The sequence below is a fragment of the Oncorhynchus mykiss genome, chromosome 18 (assembly GCF_057628025.1).
Source record: "Oncorhynchus mykiss isolate SJ-2025 chromosome 18, ASM5762802v1, whole genome shotgun sequence".
Taxonomy (NCBI): Eukaryota; Metazoa; Chordata; class Actinopteri; order Salmoniformes; family Salmonidae; genus Oncorhynchus; species Oncorhynchus mykiss.
The window spans coordinates 27,619,348-27,644,016 of NC_143039.1; the positions used below are offsets into that span (position 1 = coordinate 27,619,348).

At 40.9% G+C, this 24,669-nt stretch overlaps 2 protein-coding genes across 2 annotated transcripts in view; one reads left to right on the forward strand and one right to left on the reverse strand.

Moving 5' to 3' along the window:
- LOC110495778 (ATP-binding cassette sub-family C member 4) overlaps window positions 1–24,669 on the reverse strand; it is an 88,272-nt gene that overhangs the window by 4,181 nt on the left and 59,422 nt on the right. The window lies entirely within an intron of this gene.
- Window positions 6,459–24,669, forward strand: part of LOC110495776 (ATP-binding cassette sub-family C member 4) — a 45,274-nt gene continuing 27,063 nt past the window's right edge. The window contains exons 1-7 of the mRNA XM_036952233.2: window positions 6,459–6,871; window positions 13,141–13,251; window positions 13,820–13,940; window positions 14,109–14,333; window positions 14,421–14,510; window positions 15,007–15,170; window positions 15,655–15,780. Of these exons, the coding sequence (XP_036808128.2) occupies window positions 6,798–6,871; window positions 13,141–13,251; window positions 13,820–13,940; window positions 14,109–14,333; window positions 14,421–14,510; window positions 15,007–15,170; window positions 15,655–15,780 (911 nt within the window). The 5' untranslated portion in view covers window positions 6,459–6,797. The remainder of the gene's footprint in view (window positions 6,872–13,140; window positions 13,252–13,819; window positions 13,941–14,108; window positions 14,334–14,420; window positions 14,511–15,006; window positions 15,171–15,654; window positions 15,781–24,669) is intronic.

The window sequence follows — 24,669 nt, forward strand, 5'->3', positions numbered from 1 at the left end:
CATCCAGAAGGCGAGGTCAGTACAGGTGCATCAAAGCTGGGACCGAGAGACTGAAAAACAGCTTCTATCTCAAGGCCATCAGACTGTTAAACAGCCACCACTAACACTGACACTGACTCAACTCCAGCCACTTTAATAATGGGAATTGATGGGAAATGACGTAAATATATCACTAGCCACTTTAAACAATGCTACCTTATATAAATGTTACTTACCCTACATTATTCATCTCATATGCATACGTATATACTGTACTCTATATCATCGACGGTATCCTTATGTAATACATGTATCACTAGCCACTTTATACTATACTATGCCACTTTGTTTACATACTCATCTCATTTGTACATACTGTACTCTATACCATCTACTGTATCTTGCCTATGCTGCTCTGTACCATCACTCATTCATATATCCTTATGTACATATTCTTTATCCCCTTACACTGTGTACAAGACAGTAGTTTTGGAATTGTTAGTTAGATTACTTGTTATTACTGCATTGTTGGAACTAGAAGCACAAGCATTTTGCTACACTCGCACTAACATCTGCTAACCATGTGTATGTGACAAATAAAATTTGATTTGATTTGATTTAATGTTTCTGAAATTTTTGGACTACTAAACAACTATTGATTTAGAACCACTGTCCAATTTACAGTAGCTATTACAGTGAAATAATACCATGCTATTGTTTGAGGAGAGTGCACAGTTATGAACTTGAAAAGTTATTAATAAACCTATTAGGCACATTTGGGCAGTCTTGATACCACATTTTGTACAGAAACACAATGGTTTATTGGATCAGTCTAAAACTTTGCACATACACTGCTGCCATCTAGTGGCCAAAATCTAAATTGAGCTTGGGCTGGAATAATACTGTACATTAGAGCATTTCTCTTGCATTTCAAAAATATTTTTTTTTATTATCTTTTACCAGATCTAATGTGTTATATTCTCCTATATTCATTTCACATCTCCACAAACTTCAAAGTGTTTCCTTCCAAGTGGTATCAAGAAAATGCATATCCTTGCTTCAGGTCCTGAGCTACAGGCAGTTAGATTTGGGTATGTCATTTTAGGCTAGTCAAGGATCACATCACCTCCACTTTACCTGCAACCCTAGACCCACTTCATTTTGCTTACCGCCCCAATAGATCCACAGACGATGCAATCGCCACCAAATCACACTGCCCTGCCCCATCTGGACAAGAGTCATACCTATGTAAGAATGCTGTTCGTTGACTATAGCTCAGAATTCGAGACCATATTACCCTCCAAGCTCATTATCAAGCTCGAGGCCCTGGGTCTCAACCCCACTTTGTGCAACTGGGTCCTGGACTTCCTGACGGGTCTCCCCCAGGTGGTGAAGGTAGGAAACAACACCACCTCTTCACTGATTCTCAACACTGGGGCCCAACAAGGGTGCATGCTCAGCCCCCTCCTGTTCTCCCTGTACACCCATGACTACGTGGCCAAGCACGCCTCCAACTCAATCATCAAGTTTGCAGACGACACAACAGTAGTAGGCTTAATTACTAACATCGATGAGACAGCCTACAGGGAGGAGGTGAGGGTTCTGGGAGTGTGGTGCCAGGAAAATAACCTCTCACTCATCGTCAACAAAACTAAGGAGATGATTGTGGACGTCAGAAAACAGCAGAGTGAGCACCCCCCTATCCACATCGATGGGACCGCAATGGTGAAGGTGGAAAGCTTCAAGTTCATCGGCGTACACATCACTGACAAACTTAAATGGTCCACCCAGACAGTGTAGTGAAGAAGGAGTGTCTCTTGAAGTGTCTCTTCAACCTCAGGAGGCTAAAGAAATGTGTCTTAACACCTAAGACGCTCACAAACTTTTACAGATGCACAATTGAGAGCATCCTGTCGGGCTGTATCACCACCTGGTACGGCAACTGCAACTGCACCGCCCACAACCGCAAAGCTCTCCAGAGGGTGGTGAGGTCTGCCCAACGCATTACCGGGGGCAAACTTACCGCCTTCCTGGACACCTACACCACCCGATGCCATAGGAAGGCCAAAAAGTTAATCAAGGACATCAACCACCCGAGCCACTGCCTGTTCACCCCGCTATCATCCAGAAGGCGAGGTCAGTACAGGTGCATCAAAGCTGGGACCGAGAGACTGCAAAACAGCTTCTATCTCAAGGCCATCAGACTGCTAAACAGCCATCACTAGCACATCAGAGGCAGCTGCCTATAGACATAGATTAAGAATCACTGGCCACTGTAAGGATATGAAACACTAGCCATTTTAATAATGTCTCCATGTCTTGCATTACTCATCTCATATGTATGAACTGTACTCTATACTATTCTACGGTATCTTAGTCACTTTAATTGTGTGTAAATATTGCATCGCCCATCTCATATATACAGTGCCTTGCGAAAGTATTCGGCCCCCTTGAACTTTGCGACCTTTTGCCACATTTCAGGCTTCTAACATAAAGATATAAAACTGTATTTTTTTGTGAAGAATCAACAACAAGTGGGACACAATCATGAAGTGGAACGACATTTATTGGATATTTCAAACTTTTTTAACAAATCACAAACTGAAAAATTGGGCGTGCAAAATTATTCAGCCCCTTTACTTTCAGTGCAGCAAACTCTCTCCAGAAGTTCAGTGAGGATCTCTGAATGATCCAATGTTGACCTAAATGACTAATGATGATAAATACAATCCACCTGTGTGTAATCAAGTCGCCGTATAAATGCACCTGCACTGTGGTAGTCTCAGAGGTCCGTTAAAAGCGCAGAGAGCATCATGAAGAACAAGGAACACACCAGGCAGGTCCGAGATACTGTTGTGAAGAAGTTTAAAGCCGGATTTGGATACAAAAAGATTTCCCAAGCTTTAAACATCCCAAGGAGCACTGTGCAAGCGATAATATTGAAATGGAAGGAGTATCAGACCACTGCAAATCTACCAAGACCTGGCCGTCCCTCTAAACTTTCAGCTCATACAAGGAGAAGACTGATCAGAGATGCAGTCAAGAGGCCCATGATCACTCTGGATGAACTGCAGAGATCTACAGCTGAGGTGGGAGACTCTGTCCATAGGACAACAATCAGTCGTATATTGCACAAATCTGGCCTTTATGGAAGAGTGGCAAGAAGAAAGCCATTTCTTAAAGATATCCATAAAAAGTGTAGTTTAAAGTTTGCCACAAGCCACCTGGGAGACACACCAAACATGTGGAAGAAGGTGCTCTGGTCAGATGAAACCAAAATTGAACTTTTTGGCAACAATGCAAAACGTTATGTTTGGCGTAAAAGCAACACAGCATCCCCACTGTCAAACATGGTGGTGGCAGCATCATGGTTTGGGCCTGCTTTTCTTCAGCAGGGACAGGGGAGATGGTTAAAATTGATGGGAAGATGGATGGAGCCAAATACAGGACCATTCTGGAAGAAAACCTGATGGAGTCTGCAAAAGACCTGAGACTGGGACGGAGATTTGTCTTCCAACAAGACAATGATCCAAAACATAAAGCAAAATCTACAATGGAATGGTTCAAAAATAAACATATCCAGGTGTTAGAATGGCCAAGTCAAAGTCCAGACCTGAATCCAATCGAGAATCTGTGGAAAGAACTGAAAACTGCTGTTCACAAATGCTCTCCATCCAACCTCACTGAGCTCGAGCTGTTTTGCAAGGAGGAATGGGAAAAAAATGTCAGTCTCTCGATGTGCAAAACTGATAGAGACATACCCCAAGCGATTTACAGCTGTAATCGCAGCAAAAGGTGGCGCTACAAAGTATTAACTTAAGGGGGCTGAATAATTTTGCACGTCCAATTTTTCAGTTTTTGATTTGTTAAAGAAGTTTGAAATATCCAATAAATGTCGTTCCACTTCATGATTGTGTCCCACTTGTTGTTGATTCTTCACAAAAAAATACAGTTTTATATCTTTATGTTTGAAGCCTGAAATGTGGCAAAAGGTCGCAAAGTTCAAGGGGGCCGAATACTTTCGCAAGGCACTGTAAATACTGTATTCTATACTATGCCACTGTATCTTAGTCCAATGCCACTCTGACAGACACTACCATTCAAAAGTTTGGGGTCACTTAGAAATGTCATTGTTTTTGAGAGAAAATATATTTTTTTGTCCATTAAAATAACACCAAATTGATCAGAAATAGAGTATAAACATTGTTAATGTAATGACTATTATAGCTGGAAATGGCTGATTTGAAATGGATTCAGTTTTTAGCTGTGCTGACATACTTGCAAAAGGGTTTCATAATGATCAATTAGTCTTTTAAAATGAACAACTTGTATTAGCTTATTCAACGGACCATTGGGACACAGGAGGGATGGTTGCTGATAATGGGCCTCTGTACGCCTATGTAGATATTCCATAAACAATCAGCCATTTCCAGCTACAATAGTCATTTACAACATTAGCAATGTCTACACTGTATTTCTGATCAATTTGATGTTATTTTAATGGACAAAACAATCATTTTTCTTTCATAAACAAGGACATTTCTAAGTGACCCCAAACTTTTGAATGGTAGTGTATATGTATATATATATTCTTAATCCATTCCTTACTTAGATGTATGTGTATTTTGGGTATATGTTGTCGGAGCTAGAAACACAAGAATTTCGCTAGACCCGCAACAACATCGGTTAAACACGTGCATGTGACCAATACATTTGATTTAGATTTTTTTTATTAGACTTCAGTGGGATAACGAGCTTGGGCCTGCTGTGCATGTGCGGCAACTGGGTGCACACAGGGTTGCCATGTCTTCTGTTTTTGAACACATTGGGGTACTTTTAAAAAATATGTCACGTAAAAAAATGTATTGGCATTTGGGCTGCTTCTAAATTGCACGCGGCCGCCACGGCAATTTCATACAAATATATATTTCACCGTGACCTGCTGCTGCTGACTATCAGGCAGTGAGGCAGCCTGTTTTTGAGTGAGTGGGAGTGGTGGGGAAGGACGGAGGAGTGTCTGTGTGTGTGTGTTGAGACAGCTGAGTGAGAGGTGTGAAATGAGACAGAGCAGCACGTGCAGGTAGGCTGTTTAGATTGTCATTATGGAGACACCTATTTCCAACCCTTTCCCATAAAACATATTAACACGCTAGAACTGATGCGCATCAAGAAATAACGGTGACGAAGCACGATAAATTCCCTCAGAGGTGGTTTAAACTGCATTCTAATTTCAACTTTACTTATGGTAAACCAGATAAGCCAAGTGTTGCAGCGGTCTAAGGGCACTGCATCTCAGTGCAAGAGGCTTCACTACAGTCCCTGGTTCGAATCCAGGCTGTATCACATCCGGCCGGGATTGGGAGTCCCATTAAGGAGGTGCACAATTAGCCCAGCGTCGACAAGGTTTGGCCGGGGTAGGCCATCATTGTAAATAAGAATTTGTTCTTAACTGACTTGCCTAGTTAAATAAAGGTTACATGTAAAAAATAAAATGAAAATGATCAAGGGAAGGGTTTTACACATGCTCAGTTCTTGGATCTCAAGCGCTGCGCCAGTGGCAATTTGAAATGGAAGTTAAGGAACTACCTCACGTTTTTCTGTTATGAGGAAAAGTCCAGAATGAAACTGACATTAAATGTGGAGAATTATACATTTGCATCTGTTGGCCATCAATTAGGCTATTTATTTATATGCATATTTAGGCTAGCCTACCATTTTATACAATACATATGTGGAAATTATTATATCTGGAGTCATTGCAAATTTGTGCCACTTGTATAGCCTACCTGGAGCTGGAAAACGGTTTAGTAAATAGCCTATAACTTCAGTTTGTTGTTGTAACCTTGTGTTGTTATGCAAATATTAATGGACATGTTTAGTTCAGGAAATGGGAAGTTATCAATTATGATTATGGTCACAGTTCTATTGCAATTGCAGACAGACACTTTATGTTGGGACGATCTCTTGTTTCATGTAGTGAATCTGCTATTCAATGCGTTTGTATGGGCTAATAGCCCAAAATGATTTTGTGTCATATCATTTTGTAAGGCGATGCCTGCATCTAACTAACCGAACCATGACGAAATTGGATTACAACAATAAACCCAGATTTTAGTCAGTAGGCCTAGACTATGCCTATTGAAATTATCTTGCAGATAGGCCATTTATAATGGTTTGCAGTCTTAACATCTGGCACATAATAAAGGCACATTCGCATTTTAAAGTTTAATAATGGCAAATTATATTTTTTCTTGTGACATATTCTAATGAATTTATTAGTCACATTTTCTCGCAATAATTAGTCATTTGATGGAAACCCGAATTTTGCTTAGGTCATTAGAAGTTAAATTGAGATTCCTTCTTAATTGACTCAATAACGTTATGGAAAAATTGTTTATTGGTTAGATGTGGCAACTCCTCTCTTGCTGCGAACAAAAAAAAATGGGCTAGTTTTCAGGCCTTGTGTGTGGGTTTTAAGTAGTCATTGGCCTATAAATTCAGGATCACCTGGCAACCCTAGGCGCATTTGGCAGACCGGTTGTAGTTTTTATGGCCGATATAACGAGCTGGTGGCGAAAACTTTGATCAAACAATTCAGGGACGGAAATAAGTAAATCAGATTACATAATTATATGTAAGGTTAGGAAATCGAAATACAATTACGAAATCATCTGTAATTGTCAATGGTAAAACAAAGCTTAAGACGATGTTTGACAACCTTGAAAACAGAACATGAATGTGAATTCGTCTGGACACGGTAGACTCCTCCTCACCGGTTTATTTATTTACACATTTTGGCATGGTGTCATAACACAACAATGGAACAACTGAAGAGAGATGTGCAATTTAATCCATTAACAACAGCCAATTTATTTTCACGGGTGTTTTTCTGGTAAGTATACAACGCTGTTTACAGTTAACACTGTAGCTCGATATTTTGAAAGTAGCCGATTAGTAAGGGATAATCAACAAGGGGCTGGCTATGCGTTCTATGGAAAAATAACGAGTGGAGTGGAACTGACCTTTCACGGAGTTGCATTTATTTTCCAGAGAACACATAGAGCCCCGAGTTGAATGCTCTGCACCATTGGTTACTGCTTACTCAGGCAAAAAGCAAGTTTAACTTAAAAAAAACAGATACAAAAACGTAATGTATCACAGCGCCTCTCATCTGTCTTAAGATCTAATTTAACTACTGTATATATACATATGTATATATGAATAGTGTGTAAATAGTGTTTTTGTTGTCCCTTGGTGTCTTTCCTATATATCACGTTTATTTAATTTTGGCGGGATTTTTTTATTGAACTTAATGTCATATTTTATGTTGTTGGTCTTGTTCTGTACTTTGTAACGTGTCTGTGCGTTTTATGTGAATCCCAGGAATAGTAGCTGCTGCATGTGCACTGAAGTAGCTAGCAAGTTTACCAGAAGCTAGCTACAGTAGTTGCCTTGATAAGCAAACGAACAGACTTGATAGTTTAGCTAACCAAACCATCAGTCCTAGCTTGTTCACAATAAGTTACAGAGCATTTGATTTGCCTGCTAAAACCATTAACAACAGTCAAGGGATTGTTAAGTAAATGTTGATATTAACTATTTGATTGTAATACAGTATCATTAACCTCTTGAAGCAACCTGGTCTCAGAGCATTTTGTATGATTATGTATGTAAATCCTACAGTATACACTCCATTTAGTATGATATGTAACATTTCGTATGGATGTATTAATTTGTGGATGTCCATCGTCCTTTTCGTATGATATGTTATGAATTTGCAAACATACAATATATTAGGAATATGAAAAATGTATGATATGCTACGAATAGTTAGAACTACACATTTACAATTATTCCATGCCAAACAATTGTGCATGTTTAGCTCTATCATCAGAGTTGTACAGCAAATAACTTCATGATGAGCAAACATAAATTGATCATGTAATTACAGATAAGTGAGGGTAGCCTCAAGATATCTCTCTATTGGCCACCATTAATTGTATATTTGAGTGACATAAAAGTGAACTATACCTGACAAGTGTTTTAGGTGAATTTCCCAATCATTTACGGGCTCTGCCTGTCGAGCAGTAGATGGGGCCCATTTGTGACCTAGCGGCTCGATTCGGTCTTATGTAGCAAAATTTGAAATTGTGTTTTTTAAATTGGATAGAAGTAAAGACTCAGAGCTAGAAAATTGTATATCATACACTACAGAGGATCAATGGAAAAGTAATTATGCTTTGAAAGTTGATTAACTTGTAACCCCACTTTTGAGAAAATGGTCCTTGAATGTTTTGGTACACCTACTGGAGAGCTCTTTGTCTACACTCATTCAGCATAGTTCACACCCTCTTAAGTAAGCCTTAGCCCTTCCCATCTCTTTAAGGATACACTTGAGGCCATGTGCTAAACAGAGTGAGTGCAGAAGTGTACTAAACAACCAAATATTTCAAGACTAAAGGCTGGTTTATACTGCGTTTACCGACATGTCTGTAGACAGTTATCACAGTGGCATCATGAACATTCTATTGTCGTTCGACATCAAACTTGTCATTGTCATTATGAAAAAGTATAAACACAAAAACTACAGGCTGCATGACACCAATAAACCCATCTGTTTTAAAAATGAATTTAGTATGTGTCAATGTAGCAAACCAGGCAACTAATTACTACTTTCTAAACAATGTTTTGGTTTGCTTCAATTAATGACCATATCATATAGCTGACCATCTTAACTTTAGCTAAGTTGACAGTGCATGTCAGAGCAAAAACTAAGCCATGAGGTCGAAGGAATTCTCTGTAGAGCACAGAGACTGGTCTGTGTCAAGCAACAGATCTGGGAAAGGGTACCAAAACATGTCTGCAGCATTGAAGTTCCCCAAGAACACAATGGCCTCTATCATTCTTAAATGAAAGAAGTTTGGAACCCCCAAGACTCTTCCTAGAGCTGGCCGCCCGGTCAAACTGAGCAATCGGAGTAGAAGGGCTTTGGTTAGGGAGGTGACCAAGAACATGATGCTCACTCTGACAGAGCTCTAGAGTTCCTCTGTGGAGATGGGAGAACCTTCCAGAAGGACAACCATCTCTGCACCACTCTACAAATTAGGCCTTTATGGTAGAGTGGCCAGACACAAGCCACTCCTCAGTAAAAGGCATATAACAGCCCGCTTGGAGTTTGCCAAAAGGCAACTAAAAACTCTCAGACCATGAGAAACAAGATTCTCTGGTATGATGAAACCAAGATTGAACTCTTTTCTCTGAATGCCAATCGTCACGTCTGGAGAAAACCTGGCACCATCCCTACGGTGAAGCATGGTGGTGGTGGCATCATGCTGTGGGGATGTTTTTCAGCGACAGAGACTGGGAGACTAGTCAGGATCGAGGCAAAGATGAACAGAGCAAAGTACAGAGAGATCCTTGATGAAAACCTGCTCCAGAGCGCACAGGACCTCTGGGGTGAAGGTTCACCTTCCAACAGGACAACGACCCTAAGAATGGGAGAAATTCCCCAAATACAGGTGTGTCAAGCTTGTAGCGTCATACCCAAGAAGATTTGAGGCTGTAATCACTGCCAAAGGTGCTTCAACAGAGTACTGAGTAAAGGGTCTGAATACTTATGTGCTATCATTTGCATTTATTTTTATGACAAAAAAAAACATGTTTTTTTGCTTTGTTATTATGGGTTATTGTGTAGATTGATGAGCGGGGCAAAAAATGATTTAATCAATTTTAGAATAAGGCTGTGACCTACCAAAATGTGGAAAAAGTCAAGGGCTCTTCCAAAGGCACTGTGTGTGTGATATATACTACCGTTCAAAAGTTTGGGGTCAGTTGGAAATGTCCTTGTTTTTGAAAGAAAAGCTGCATCTTTGTCCATTTAAAATACATTTCAAATTGATCAGAAATACAGTGTAGACATGGTTAATGTTGTAAATTACGGTTGTAGCTGGAAACTGCAATTTTTTAACGGAATACATAGGCGTTCAGAGGCCCATTATCAGCAACCATCACTCCTGTGTTCCAATGGCACATTGTGTTAGCTAATCCAAGTTTATCATTTTAAAAGGCTAATTGATCATTTGAAAAGCCTTTTTCAATTATGTTAGCACAGCTGAAAGCTGAAAAGGAAATCCTGGCCGGCCAAACCCTTCTCTAACTCGGACGACTCTGGGCCAATTGTGCGCCTCCTCATGGGTCTCCCGGTCAGCCTGGGATCGAACCCAGCGCTGTTGTGACGCCTCAAGCACTGCGATACAGTGCCTTAGACCGCTGCGTGTTGTTTAATTTCTTCACGCACTTTTCTGTGGGAGGAAATACAGTACTCAAGAACATCACTTTGGATAGGTTAAACATTTTGTTGATATTGATTCTTGACTTGAAGTTGGTAATTCGGTTTGATCATTTATTTACTTCTTCTTTCACTTCCAACTCTTTTTCTCCCAATTTCTCTCTGCAAACTCTTTATTGCACACAATCAATCCCAATATTTTGATTTCTTCCTTTACCTCTATATCCCAAGTAGTTTTCTTTTCAGGTTTTCCTGTCTATACTGCCTCTGATTTGGCCTGATTTAGCCTTGCGGCAGATACTTTCTCATAATGCCAAAAGTACTCTGACAATGTCAAATTCCTTTTTGTGTGTGAACAAGAACAGTCACGTCGTCGGCGTATCCTAGACTCGACACTTTATCTTGATCTAATAATACACCCTTTTATCTTCTTTGATGTTTGTCAATAAGGGACTTATAGCCATACTGTATAGGGCTGAGCAAGGGCAACCTTGTTTAACTCTGCTCTTTATGATCACATCCTCTGTCAGGTGGCCATTTACTGTTCACCTGGCATACAGTCTTGGCATACAGAGATTTCGCCTTGTTTATAAACCTTGTTGGGAATCCATAGGCTGCCATAGCGTTCCGTAAGTATTTTCGCAAGATGAAGTCAAAAGCCTTCTTTTGATCAAGAGCCACTATGTCAAAACCGTGTTCACCTTCATTTGTTTTGCTCAGGATCTCTCGTAGGGTACATCAATTATCCTACATTAGTCTACCCTTTACAGGGGGGGTTCAGTAAAAGTGTCCAAGCCTTGTGATATTTCATTATTTATTTATTTTATGTCTAAAAACCTGTTTTTGTTTTGTCATTTAAGGGGTATTGAGGTCCTTTAATACATTTTAGAATAAGGCTGTAGCGTAACAAAATGTGGAAAAAAGTCAAGGGGTCTGAATACTTTCCGAATGCACTGTTTCAACAATAGTTTTTCTGTGGAATTGTCCAATTTTTCATGTGTCAGTGGTCTTTTTAAAGAGACTATCTGGATATTCTCCGCTGTCACGTGCTCATTTCAATTATCATAACCCAACATATGGTTGTATTGCTCTTGTTTATATTTTTGTTGTCTTTTGAGTTTTGTAAACAATCAATGTAAAGCTTCAAAATATCTCATGGACTGTCACTCAGCATAGACCCACATCTATTACATTTGAGAGCGGTTACACTTCTCCAGCCCCATCCTTCAGTTTAAGTGGTGCGGCTGGCCGCAGACCCCAGATTATCCATTCAATGCTGCCTGATTATCCATTCAGTGTTTTCCAGGGTTAGAAAACACCACAAAATCAGTAGAGCAAAGCAAGCAAACTGATCACAGGTCAGTCAAAAAGTTAACCTTCTATCCCATGAGCCGTACTAGAGTTCAGAGAGAATGTTGCACAGTGTTGATGCACAGTATGATGAACTGGTTGTTTTGAGCACAATGAAGATTTGTGATTTGACACATCCAGATCTGAATGTGCCATTCCACACTGCTCATTGCTTCAGTTTGAAGGAGGCAACCAGTTGCAATGCTCTTTCAAGCTGAAAAACAAGGTAACAGTAGTTAGGTTTCCATCCAATTAGCGATAGATTTCCATGTGAATATTCAAAAATCTTTATAAAACTATTTGCGCATTTTAGACCTGAGATGTTTCCATCAAACAGACTTTTTGCGGATAAAAGGCTGTGTGTGAGGACATAGTGCACATAACAATAACTTTTGCCTTTAAATTTCCATGTACTGAATGAAAAATACAAGTTAATTGGGTTTCCATCACATTTATCAACACTACTGATGGTTTTGTCACAACTGTTGTCATACGACAAATGTGCCCGCTCTGGTCTTGGCACATGCTCTTTAACCAACAGCTTGCTGATGCAGTGTGGGTAGTCTACCTACATTATGAGATTTTTATGAATAACCAATATTTTTTGTATTTGTCAAACGGCAGCCAAGCATCGATCATCATGTCACCAGAATAAGACCCTCAATATTTATTGGAAAGGAGAATCACCTTACACATTCACCACCCAGTGAAGTTCCTCATAATTGATTTCATCTGTAGCTTAATAAACTGCATGCTTTCCTGAGTCGTAGTGGGAGGACCACACAACATATCATCGCATGACTCTAAGTTTACTACGATGTGATGGTTATTATATCAATATTTGCCCATAAATACATTTTACCAACAAATGGATCCCACCATGTCGAACTAAATGTGTTCTGTCGACATTTATACAATTGTGCCGGCGTTTAGATGTAAAAACATTGTTCTTGCATGCATATTGATCAAGCAACAGTTACCACCTGTAATAGAATATTATTTGTTCCATGCTAATTCCTATATCAGTGACACTGCTGAGGGAGAGTGGCTGATGTCACGTAAAGTTGGCTGACACAATTAAAACAAATGAGCTATTGGTTAACACTTGAACCCTGAAGCAGTCATTCGTAAAAAGATAAAGCTACTTATTTAAGGTACATTTAATTTGTTACTCTTCAACCAAGTTGTCGTAGGGCAGTGCCAACAAACAAGGCCAGTTGAATTCTTCCAAAAACCAGGCCCTTCTACTATGTATATCCTAATAAAATAAAAAAACATAAAGCAGAACATTTAGTACAGTGCATTTTGACGTTGGGGTTCATGGATGAAATGTTGCTCATACACATCCACTTCCTATTTTGTGAGTTCTCTTTCCTCAATCTGCATTGGTTAATTATTGCATTAGTTCATTTCTTATTGCACTGGCTAATTAATACATTGGTTAATTAATGCATTGGTTAATTGATTCATTGGTTAATTAACCTGCTCTGTCTCTCTCTCCCCTCCTTTTTCTTCTCTATCAGTTGGGTAACCCCTTTATTCAGTATTGGAAATAAGCGGAGGCTAGAGGAAGATGACATGTACCAAGTGCTTCCCGATGATGCTTCTCAGGGCCTGGGAGAGGAACTACAGAGGTATGACATACTGTGGCCCAGCTCTATTTTTCTCCCTAGGACCTAGCCCTACCCCTGGGCCTATCCCCTAACCTATCCCTATCCCCTAACCTATCCCTATCCCCTAGCCTAGCCCTATCCTCTAGCCTAGCCGTATCTCCTAGCCTAGCCCTATCCTCTAGCCTTATCCCCCAGCCCTATCCTCTTATCTTCTAGCCTAGCCCTATCCCCATCTCCCAGACCTATCCCCTAGCCTTATCCCCTAGCCTAGCCCTATCCCCTAGGCCTATCCTTTAGCCATATCCCATAGCCTAGCCCTATCCCCTTGCCTAGCCCTATCCCCTAGCCTAGCCCTTTCCCTCTTCATTGTTTACATCCCTTCTTGTATTGTCTGTCTTCTTTTTTTTTTTTTTTCTGAGCGTTGATTGATGACTTTCCCTTGCTCCATTTGGAGTTTCATGCTAAACCACTGAACTTAGCACCATTGTGTATTTAGGCTCCAAATAGTCCCAGGTAGAGATTACAAAAATATGAATGGCCTGTGTTCTGCTTTCTGATCATAGTCTTAACAATGTGCTAATCTTTCCAGATATTGGGATAAGGAGGTTCGAATGGCTGCCAAGGAACTGCGTATGCCCAAACTCACCAAAGCCATCGTGAAGTGCTATGGGAAACCCTACGCAGTGCTGGGGATCTTTAGTTTCACTGTAGTATGTAGAAATATACGTTTGCCTGTTTTTTAAAAGAACATTTGATCTATGTACCTACAGTACATGGTGAGTGGGTTATCTTTCCATATATGTCAGCTTTTACAGTGTAAATAAGTGGATTTGAGTTCAGGTTGAAATCGCTCTACCTCTCTCTTATTCCCCCAATAGGAGGTGGTTAAGGTGATCCAGCCAGTGTTCTTGGGAAAGCTGATCCAATACTTTGAGAAGTACGATCCTGATAATATGGATGCACTGTATGAGGCCTTTGGCTACGCTGCTGGTGTCTCTCTGTCCACCGTTGCACTGACCGTCCTCCAAAGTCTCTACTTCTACCACGTCCTGAGGACCGGCATGAAGATACGAGTGGCCATGTGTCACATGATCTACAAGAAGGTCATTCTACGCTGCATACTTGCATACAGCATTTTACAAATTAAAATCTTCAAGAACAATTTACTAGTAAATTTAATTCCCCCATAGGCCCTGTGTCTCAGCAGTGCAGCGATGGGAAGAACAACCACAGGCCAAATAGTGAACCTGCTATCCAACGATGTCAACAGGTTTGATGAGGTAAAAGCAGGAAGTGCATGAAGACATGCGGTTACTTTGGATGAAATGGTTGAGCACATCATCACCCTTCATTCCATAGGTTTCTGAAGAGTTATGGCTCTAGCTTATATAACAATTGACCATTCGTCAAATGTACAGGAATGGAATGGACCAATATTTGAGCCGTCTTGTCATCCTGTCCTGGCAAATAAAGTACATAAGTTAAATCCAGACGTAGAGAACAAAGTCATGGATGAATGGAAAATGCAGATGGTTGCTTAGCACAAATGTTTACAATAGTCCAACGCAAAACTCAAAGCAGACTGAAAGAATATAAATGTATATAACATGGGGAGCCCATGCAGCTTCTTCAGTGGTATGATGACAAGCGTGGCCTGTTGTCCACTGTATTAGGTCATGAATCCAGCTCGAAGGATCATATCATCTATGTTGTGCTAAATGCAACTACTTAGAAACATTAACAGCTACATTAACCAAGGATCACTGGTCTTTGTAGGTGACCACCAATCTGCACTACCTCTGGATAGCACCTCTGCAGGCTGTGGTGGTTATCATACTCCTGTGGTATGAGATTGGCCCGTCGTGCCTGGCAGGCGTGGCTGTCCTTTTGTTCCTCATGCCACTACAGACCATGTTTGGAAAGCTCTTCGGCTCCCTCAGGTGAATTACATACGTTACATGACATGACTTGAATTTACAGTCAGAGTGGGTTCTTAGTAGAAGTTGACTATGTCCTTATCTGTAGGGGGCAACATGTTTCAGTGAGTGTTTCCTATGCTTCAATGATTATGTCATAGAGGTACCTTAGGTCAACCTATAGTAATGATGCCCATGTTTTAAACCCCTTTTCAGTTTTGACTGTAAAGATTACCTCTTGGAACACTTCAAGCACATGTGAAGAAAAGTTAGCTTCGTGAACACTTGCTTGGGAAGTTGTCCACATGATCAACGACACAAGTGCTGGACGTAATAGTTTTGATTTGGCGCTATGAAACCCTAAAGCAATGCAGACTTCTCTGATTCTACGAAAGAGCTATCTTAATTGTAAACATTGCCATTGGTTCATTAAACTCATGAAATGTCAGAAGTTTTTGTTCACACGGAGATATGTCTGAACTGACTGAGGGAACTCCTTTCCTTGCAGGAGTAAAACTGCTGTCCTCACAGACAGTAGAATACGCACCATGAATGAAGTGGTGTCTGGAATCAGGATCATCAAAATGTATGCCTGGGAAAAGCCCTTCTCAGCACTGGTCAATGAAGTCCGAAGGTAAAAACTACAGTAGTAACATAAATGGTATATGTTTATTTCTATTAGCTAGATACACAAATAGTATGATAAACCAAGGTCCCCCAGCTAGATAGGATTGATCCCTTTAACATTTGCATTCCTTGTACAGTCCATTTTGTCTTGATGGTGGAGCCATGGTGCTTGATCCCCGCCATGGCTTTTTGCAGCTATATTTTTTACATGAATTTCCCCTATGGGAGAATAAATATGTATTGACTTTTTGCATGTTTGCACCTGTTGTTTTCAAAAGGGAATATCGAAGACCAGAAAGTAAATGGGTCGTTCCACCAAATGAATACATTCTGTGTAGTGTAACTTATTTCACCACCCAAAACCCCTCGTTCCTTTAATTTACAGTGTTAAATAACACTAACATGTGAGAACAATATTGTTTGTAAACTAATGTTATAACTTGACTTGTTCCAGCTCAAGTCAACTACAAAACCCACAATGCAATGCTCTCTCTATGGGCTGGCTAGCTAGCTAGCTAGATAGCACATGTCGCTACACACAGTAATATCAAAGACAATATCAGCATGTAAAGTAGCTAATTAGCTGTAAAATCACCTAAACAAACTGCACTATCAATTTAGAAGTCTACAATATCACCATGTTCAACCTGTAGATTGATGTGCCTCACAGAGTGGTATTAACATTCGCAACGGCAGATACATTTGAGGATATGGAAAATGTTGCCCATGCTACATCAAGGAGTGCTTATGGAGCCAGATACCTGCCAATAGGTTGAACATACGTATCATTAGGATCGTAAGGAAATCCATACGTAAATTGTTAGGATCGTAACACGGAACCCAAACCGGCTGCGCGCGTGCGCCATCGTGCATAATTTATTTTGTCCCCCTACACCAAACGCGATCACGACACGCAGGTTAAAATATCAAAACAAACTCCAACGAACCAATGACATTCATTTAGGGACAGGTCAAAAAGCATTAAACATGTATGGCAATTTGCACTTGCTAGCTAATTTGTTCTATTTAGCTAGCTTGCTGTTGCTGGGTAATTTGTCCTGGGATATAAACATTGAGTTGTTATTTTACCTGAAATGCACAAGGTCCTCTACTCCGACAAGTAATCCACACATAAAACGGCCAACCAAATCGTTTCCAGTCATCTCACCTCCTTCCAGGCTTTTTCATCTTTGAACTTATATGGTGATTGGCATGTACACTTTCATAGTATTACCACGACAACCGGCAAAACATTTAGTCTTTCAGTCACCCACGTGGGTATAGCCAATGAGGAGATGGCACGTGGGTACCTGCTTCTATAAACCAACGAGGAGATGGGAGAGGCAGGACTTGCAGCGCGATCTGCGTCAGAAATAGGAATGACTTCTATTTTAGCCCTTGGCAACGCAGACGCGAGCAGTGTGGGTGCAATAATTGAATAACATGGATTTCTACACTTACTTTGCGATGCTCGCGCACACGACGTGTCCGGTCTGGTCAGCATGTAAGAAAAGCCATGCGTGAAACATGAACGTAAACGTGAAATTTCATCTGTGAACATACAAACACCATGTTACGATTACGGACCAACATTTTAGACTTGAACAAATCTTGTATTGCAAGTCAGACGCACAATAATACCTTTCAGAGGTTTGGCAGTTTCGTCTCACCACAGAAAAAACGTACACTAAACTGCCTGTGAGGAGAGCAACCCGAACAAGCAAAACACAGTATAAAAAAAACCAGGAAGAGGTATCCTCCACATTTTCAAGTTAAGTCTCCATTCCCTATTACTCAGTTGAGTTTACTTCACATTTGATAGCTAATGTAATGCATTTGTTTGAAGGAAATAAGTACAAAAGTATCTATATCCACAGTAAAATGAGTCCTATATCGACATAACCTGAAAGGCCGCTCAGCAAGGAAGAAGCCACTGCTCCAAAACCACCATAAAAAGCCAGACTACGGTTTACAACTGCACATGGGGACAAAGATTGTACTTTTTGGAGAAACGTCCTCTCGTCTGATGAAACAAAAATAGAACTGTTTAGCCATAGTGACCATTGTTATGTTTGGAGGAAAAGGGGGAGGCTTGCAAGCCGAAGAACACCATCCCAACCGTGAAGCACGGGGATGGCAGCATCATGTTGTGGGGGTGCTTTGGTGCAGGAGGGACTGGTGCACTTCTCAAAATAGATGGCATCATGAGGTAGGAAAATGATGTGGATATATTGAAGCAACATCTCAAGACATCAGTCAGGAAGTTAAAGCTTGGTCGCAAATGGGTCTTCCAATTGGACAATGACCCCAAGTATACTTCCAAAATGGAGGCAAAAGGGCTGAAGGACAACAAAGTCAAGGTATTGAAGTGGCCATCACAAAGCCCTGACCTTAATCCTATAGAAATTGTGTGGGCAGAACTGAAAAAGCGTTCTGCCCACACACCCCTTATTTTTGGCACTAAACAGTCTCCATATATACTTTAATTTTTTTCTACTGGTGACCTTCGGATGAGTCTTGTGAGGCCCCAACATGTACGTGTTTGTCAGATTCTCATCTTCTCAGCAGTCATTAACATTTGTATGCCAAACCGTTCAGATGATTTTGTGAGAAGACAGATTTTCGGGATGTCTCATGGTCCGACAGACACCGCTTTATCTCTGTCACCGCAGATGCGGAAGTGCGTCATAGGCAGATTGAGACACATCCAATGATATCTCTTGCTTAAATTGACCGATTTTTCTGGGTATTTTTGTGCTGATTAGATTCCAGCGTGGGCGCAGACATCGACCTTGGGGGTTTTAAAGAGCATTTAAATCGGGAAAGGGGGATACCTAATCAGTTGTCCAACTGAATGTATTCAACTGAAATGTGTGTTCTGCATTTAACCCAACCCCTTTGAATCAGAGGGGTGCGCGGGGCTGCCTTAATCGACATCCACGTCTTCAGCGCCCAGGGAACAGTGGGTTAACTGCCTTGCTCAGGGGCAGAACGACAGAATTTTACCTTGGCAACTCAGGGATTCGATCCAGCAACCTTCCGGTTACTGGCCCAATGCTCTAACCACTAGGCTACCTGCAATCGAGTACAGGCTTAACATGACAACAGAGACAGGATGTCATAAGGGATTTTATTGAATAGTTTGCGGCCGGTAATTCTGCTGTATTGGAAAGTATCATATGGAATGTTTCTGGATGAAATGAGACATCTGTGTATGTCTACCCAGCCACACGATATGCATGGTTAACATGAAACGGATTTCTGCATAAATTAGTCATATCATTTGATCTGATCTTCATCTTAGTCACAACAATAGACAAACATAGTGTGCTTAAACTAATAACACAAATTATTGTATTTTTCTTGTCTATATTGAATACATAATTTAAACATACACAGTGTAGGTTGGAAAAAAGTATGTGAACCCCTTGGCCTTTCCAAAAGCTAATTGGAGTCAGGAGTCCAGGAGAACTGATTGCTGGGGCTGATATCAAGTAAACGGAAGACATTTTGTTTATGAAGAGATTATATAAAAATGCCAAGAGTTAAAGGCAGCAGTAGGTCTATTGAGCTCATAAAGCATTGATGACATGTTTGAGTCGCTGATGAATCGATTGATCAAATGACTAATGTTGCAAAGCTTCACTTGAGCAAGGTTACTTAAAATCAAATATGAATGACTAGCTTACAGACCACGATTGCTGAGATGGATTGTCGATGAGGCCATTCAACAAGTTCTCTTGAGTTCAGCTTAGTAAAGTCCACTCCTATGCAGCCAAGTAGCTCTGAACAGTACTCAGTCTGTGTAGATCAGTGGACGGGAATTCTCATACCCGGCAGGGTACGATCATGGATGACACTCCAGTGTGATTTAGTGTTCCATACGTTGAGCCACTACCAACAGCATAGATGCACCATTTTCCCTGTAGAGGATAGCTAAATTGCATGTTGTTTAGCAAATGGTGTTCGATATTGCCTGCCTTGACAGCAGAGGGGGCACTTGATAATTGTAATGGCCGTTACTGCAGCACCTTAGTTCCAAGTCCACTCCTATCCAAATCATATAGCTGTGAACAGCACGCCAGCAATCAGCCTGTGTAGACCAGTGTACGGGAGTGCTCACGGCCGGCCGGGCACGACCATGAAAGACGTGCCGATGTTATGGCGTTCCATACATTCTAATAGACTTAATAGAGAGGAGAGAGCAATAGCAAGGGAAGAGGAAACAGCACAACATGTTAAGGGGAAAGAGTAGGCCCGTGGTCTATACACCAGAAACCATACACAATGCCTACACTACTGCGCTAGATCAACATGACATGATCAAATTGGCATAGCCCTATGATGAGTGAACAAGATTGCCACCAGTAAGCATGTCATTGAATGTCTATCCTGCATATATGACAATAACATTTGATTTGTGCAGGCATGATATCTGCTACAAAGAAGACTACGCTATAATGACTCTGCATTGCGTGCAGAACTTAAGAATGAAGTGACAATGGGTAACAATGAATATCGTCAGATAATAGGCTAAGCACGGATTATACTTGCGAGCCACTACCAGCAGCATATAGCCAACGAGACCTTGTCCATGCGGAGGATATATCTCTGTGTACTTCCTGAAAAATAAAGTTTGACACAAGACAACATATTAGGCACGTTCATATTGCACCTTAGCCCTGGGCTAAGGGAGATTTTAGTAAACGTGCATTTACAATGATCCATCCAGATCTTATAGCCAGTCATTGCTGTGGGAACTAGGGGTGCTGAGGGTGCTGCAGCACCCCATGATAAATCACAATGAAAACATAGTTTTACATAAATAAAAAAAATCCACCAAATGAATGCACTAGTGCACCAGACCATGTGATGAGAAACAAAAGTAGGCTACAGTGATACTTCAGTGACAAGCGTCGGCTGGGCAAGTAGCCTGTAGCTATCCCTGCAAATTGAAATACAGTGGACAATGATGATCCGTCTGAGTATTCGGGGTCCACCCTTTGCATCGATTTCCACAAATAATTCCACTTGTTGAATAGCCTACAGTTACCTGCTCAGAAACCAGGAATTCAAAAATATGCCATGGATAGTGAAATTATTTGATTGAAATGAGCAACAATTCCCACACAGAAATACCTGAGGTAGCCTACACGATTGCCATGAAGGCAAAGCATGACGGTGTAAATTACAGAGACGATGTGGATGAGTTGTCGAAGACTGTTGCTGTAAATCTAATACAACACGTTACTGAGTACCACTCTCTGTATTTTCAAGCATAGTGATGGCTGCATCATGTTATGGTTATGCTTCTAATCATTAAGGACTGGGAAGTTTTTCAGGGTAAAAAATAAATGGAATGGAGCTAAGCACAAGCAAAATCCTAGAGGAAAACCGCATTCAGTCTGCTTTCCACCAAACACTGGGAGATGAATTACCTTTCAGCAAGACAGTAACCTAAAACACCAAAGGCCAAATCTACACTGGAGTTGCTTACCAATAAGACAGTGACCGAGCTACTGTTTGGAATTAAATCTACCTAAAAATGGTTGCCTTGCAGTGATCAACAACAAATTTGAAAGATTTTGAAAAAAAATTGTAAGAATAATAGGAAAAGTTGCAAAATCCAGGTGGGGAATGCTCTTAGAGACTTACTCAGAAAGACTCTGTCTTTTGTAATTGTAATTGCTGCCAACGGTGCTTCTAAAAAGTATTTACTTATGTAAATGAGATATTTCTGTATTTTATTTTCAATAAATTAGCAAAAAATTCTAAAAACATGTTTTCACTTTGTCATTATGGGTGAGAAATAAAATCACTGTAATCCATTTTGTATTCAGGCTGTAACGCAACAAAATGTGGAGTCAAGTCAAGTGGTATGAATACTTTCTGAAGGCACATATGCGTGTGTGGTTTATAGTATTTGGCTGAGGGCCAGGCACCCCTAGCAGGGCCTCACAGAGGGAGCAAAGTCACATTAACTTCACCAGCTGCCAACAAACAGCTTTCAGTTACATCACAGGTCTGGTCCCCTGATCCCTCTCACCATGAACAGCCAACACTATCCAGTCACGAGACCTGGCTGTAGTCTTCTTTCTGCTTCTCTTTGGCCTCAACATGAGGAGAAGTTGCATGTTTTTGTCTCTGAATGTTACATTCTATGGTAGCTTTTAGTGGAATGTCTGGGGCGTTTGTGGAATTCCCATTCCCAAAACATTCTACCTCCCATATTCTTGGCTGCAGCAAAGTGCACAAAAGCTGTAATAGTCATTCTGTAGATCTTCTTCCATTTTTCTTTATCTGTGAAAAACCTTTGTTAGAATCTATTTATGCATCCATGCGTCAGTCTAATGAACATAAAAAAAATCCCCATTAAAATCTATCAGTTTAAGCTATAGATAACTGTTTTTTTAACATGGGGAAATGGACAAACACGATTAGAAAAAATGAACAGCAATTTTAAAGGAAACGGTTGACTTGGTCTTTTAGCTAGTTAGGTCTTTTTTGCAAAAGGGCCTATTTTGCCCTTCTGCGGTGGAAAGTGGCAGAGGTACAGCGCTGTTTGTCAGACCATTAGACATCCCAAAAATCTGTCTTCTCATGAAAATGTCTGAAGCGTCTGAACTGTTGGGCCTGCTAACTAATATGACCACTCCATGGAAAGATGAGACTATTTTGCACTACAACCCCTATAAGCCCCACTGGAAGGGATGGCTGCCGTTTTACGGGCTCCTAGCCAACTGTGCTATTTTGTTTGTTTTTTTCGCCTTATTTATTTTGGAACTTATTTTAAACATAATGTTGCTGCTTGTGGTGGTTATTTCTGTATTATTAAGTGAGGAGAGGCATACTTATCACACAAGTCAGAGCTATACTTAATCAAAATCTGAATTCACTTATTAATAAGGGAGCAAGGTCACTACATGCACACAGAGTGAATGGAGTGAGAGCTCGAATAATACAGAGGCAATGTTTTTTTTTATAGAAGCACAAAACTGTTTAGTCATGGTTGGTTCCACCCCTCCCTGGCGGATCAGGACATCATAAGCTACCTTGTTCTCTTATTGTGGCCAGGTGTATCGGGTCATAGTGGACAAACAAGGGATAAAGGCAGTTCCGTTTACTCACTTCTCTACCAAGTTAGCCTCCGTTCTCTTCTGTCTTCCCACAGCTGTGCCCTTGGAAGATAGTAAAATAACAGGATGAGCGGAAGAACTGTGGTCACTTCTCTGAGACTCTTTGTCTTATGTGGTGTGACCAGGTTACTCAGAAGCAAAGAGAAATTGAAACAATACAGGTCTATCTGTTCCTCAAGTTGATCTCTATCCCATGTCCTTGACTACACGCCTATACCAGCTACAGGGTGTGAATGCAGAAGAGATGAACCATCCTTTCTCAGAAGCACAACATTGGCACTAAAGAAAATGTCTTTACTATTGTTAAGCATATTAATTATTAACTACTATTTTTAAACAAAAAAGGTAAATACGTGATTTTTCTCTAACATGCTATCATCACTTATGACCGAAAATAACTTCTGGACATCAGAACAGCAATTACTCACCTCGAACTGGACAAAAATGTTTTCTTTAACGAGTCCGACGCGAAGGATATACTTCTTTCTCAGGAACGGGCCCAAATCCCCATCATTTGCCTGAATAAAAGACGTTGGAAAAGGGAGGCAGAGGTCGAGCTGCCTTCTGAGAATTTGTAGGCGAGTGAGTAATCCCCCTCCACCATCAGTCCTGTTAGCCAACGTGCAATCATTGGATAACTAAATTAAGGACATTAAAAACTGTAATATCTTGTGTTTCACGAGTCGTGGCTGAACGACGACGACGTGGTCTGTGCCTATTTGTAAATAACAGCTGGTGCACAAAATCTAATATTAAGGAAGTCTCTAGGTTTTGCTCGCCTGAGGTAGAGTATCTCATAATAAGCTATAGACCACACTATTTACCAAAATAGTTTATCTATATATTTTTTGTAGCTGTCTATTTACCACCACAAACCGATGCTGGCACTAAGACGGCACTCAACAAGCTGTATAAGGCCATAAGCAAACAGGAAAATTATCATCCAGAGGCGGCACTCCTAGTGTCCGGGGACTTTAATGCAGGGGAACTTAAATCCGTTTTACCTCATTTCTACCAGAATGTTAAATGTGTAACCAGAGGAAAATAAACTATAGACCACCTTTACTCCACACACAGAGACAAGTACAAAGCTCTCCCTCGCCCTCCATTTGGCAAATCTGACCATAACTCTATCCTCCTGGGATCCCTGCTTACAAGCAAAAACTAAAGCAGGAAGTACCAGTGACTCGCTCAATAAGGAAGTGGTCAGAGGATGCAGATGCTAAGCTGCAGGACTGTTTTGATAGCACAGACTGGAATATGTTGCTGGATTCTTCCGATGGCATTGAGGAGTACACCACATCAGTGACTTGTTTCATCAATAAGTGCATAGATAACGTTGTCCCACAGTGACCATACGTACATACCCCAACCAGAAGCCATGGATTACAGGCAACATCCGTACTGAGCTAAAGGCTAGAGCTGCCACTTTCAAGGAGCAGGACTAAGAAATCCCGTTATGCCCTCAGACAAACCATCAAACAGGCAAAGCGTCAATACAGGACTAAGATTGAATCGTACTACACTGGCTCCGATGCTCGTCGGATGTGGCAGGGCTTACAGACTATTACGGACAACAAAGGGAAGCACAGCTGCGAGCTACCTAGTGACACCAGCCTACCAGATGAGCTAAATAACTTCTATGCTCGCTTCGAAGCACACAACACTGAAGCATGCATGAGAGCATCAGCTGTTCCGGACAACTGTGTGATCACGCTCTCCGTAGCCGATGTGAGTAAGACCTTTAAAAAGGTCAACAT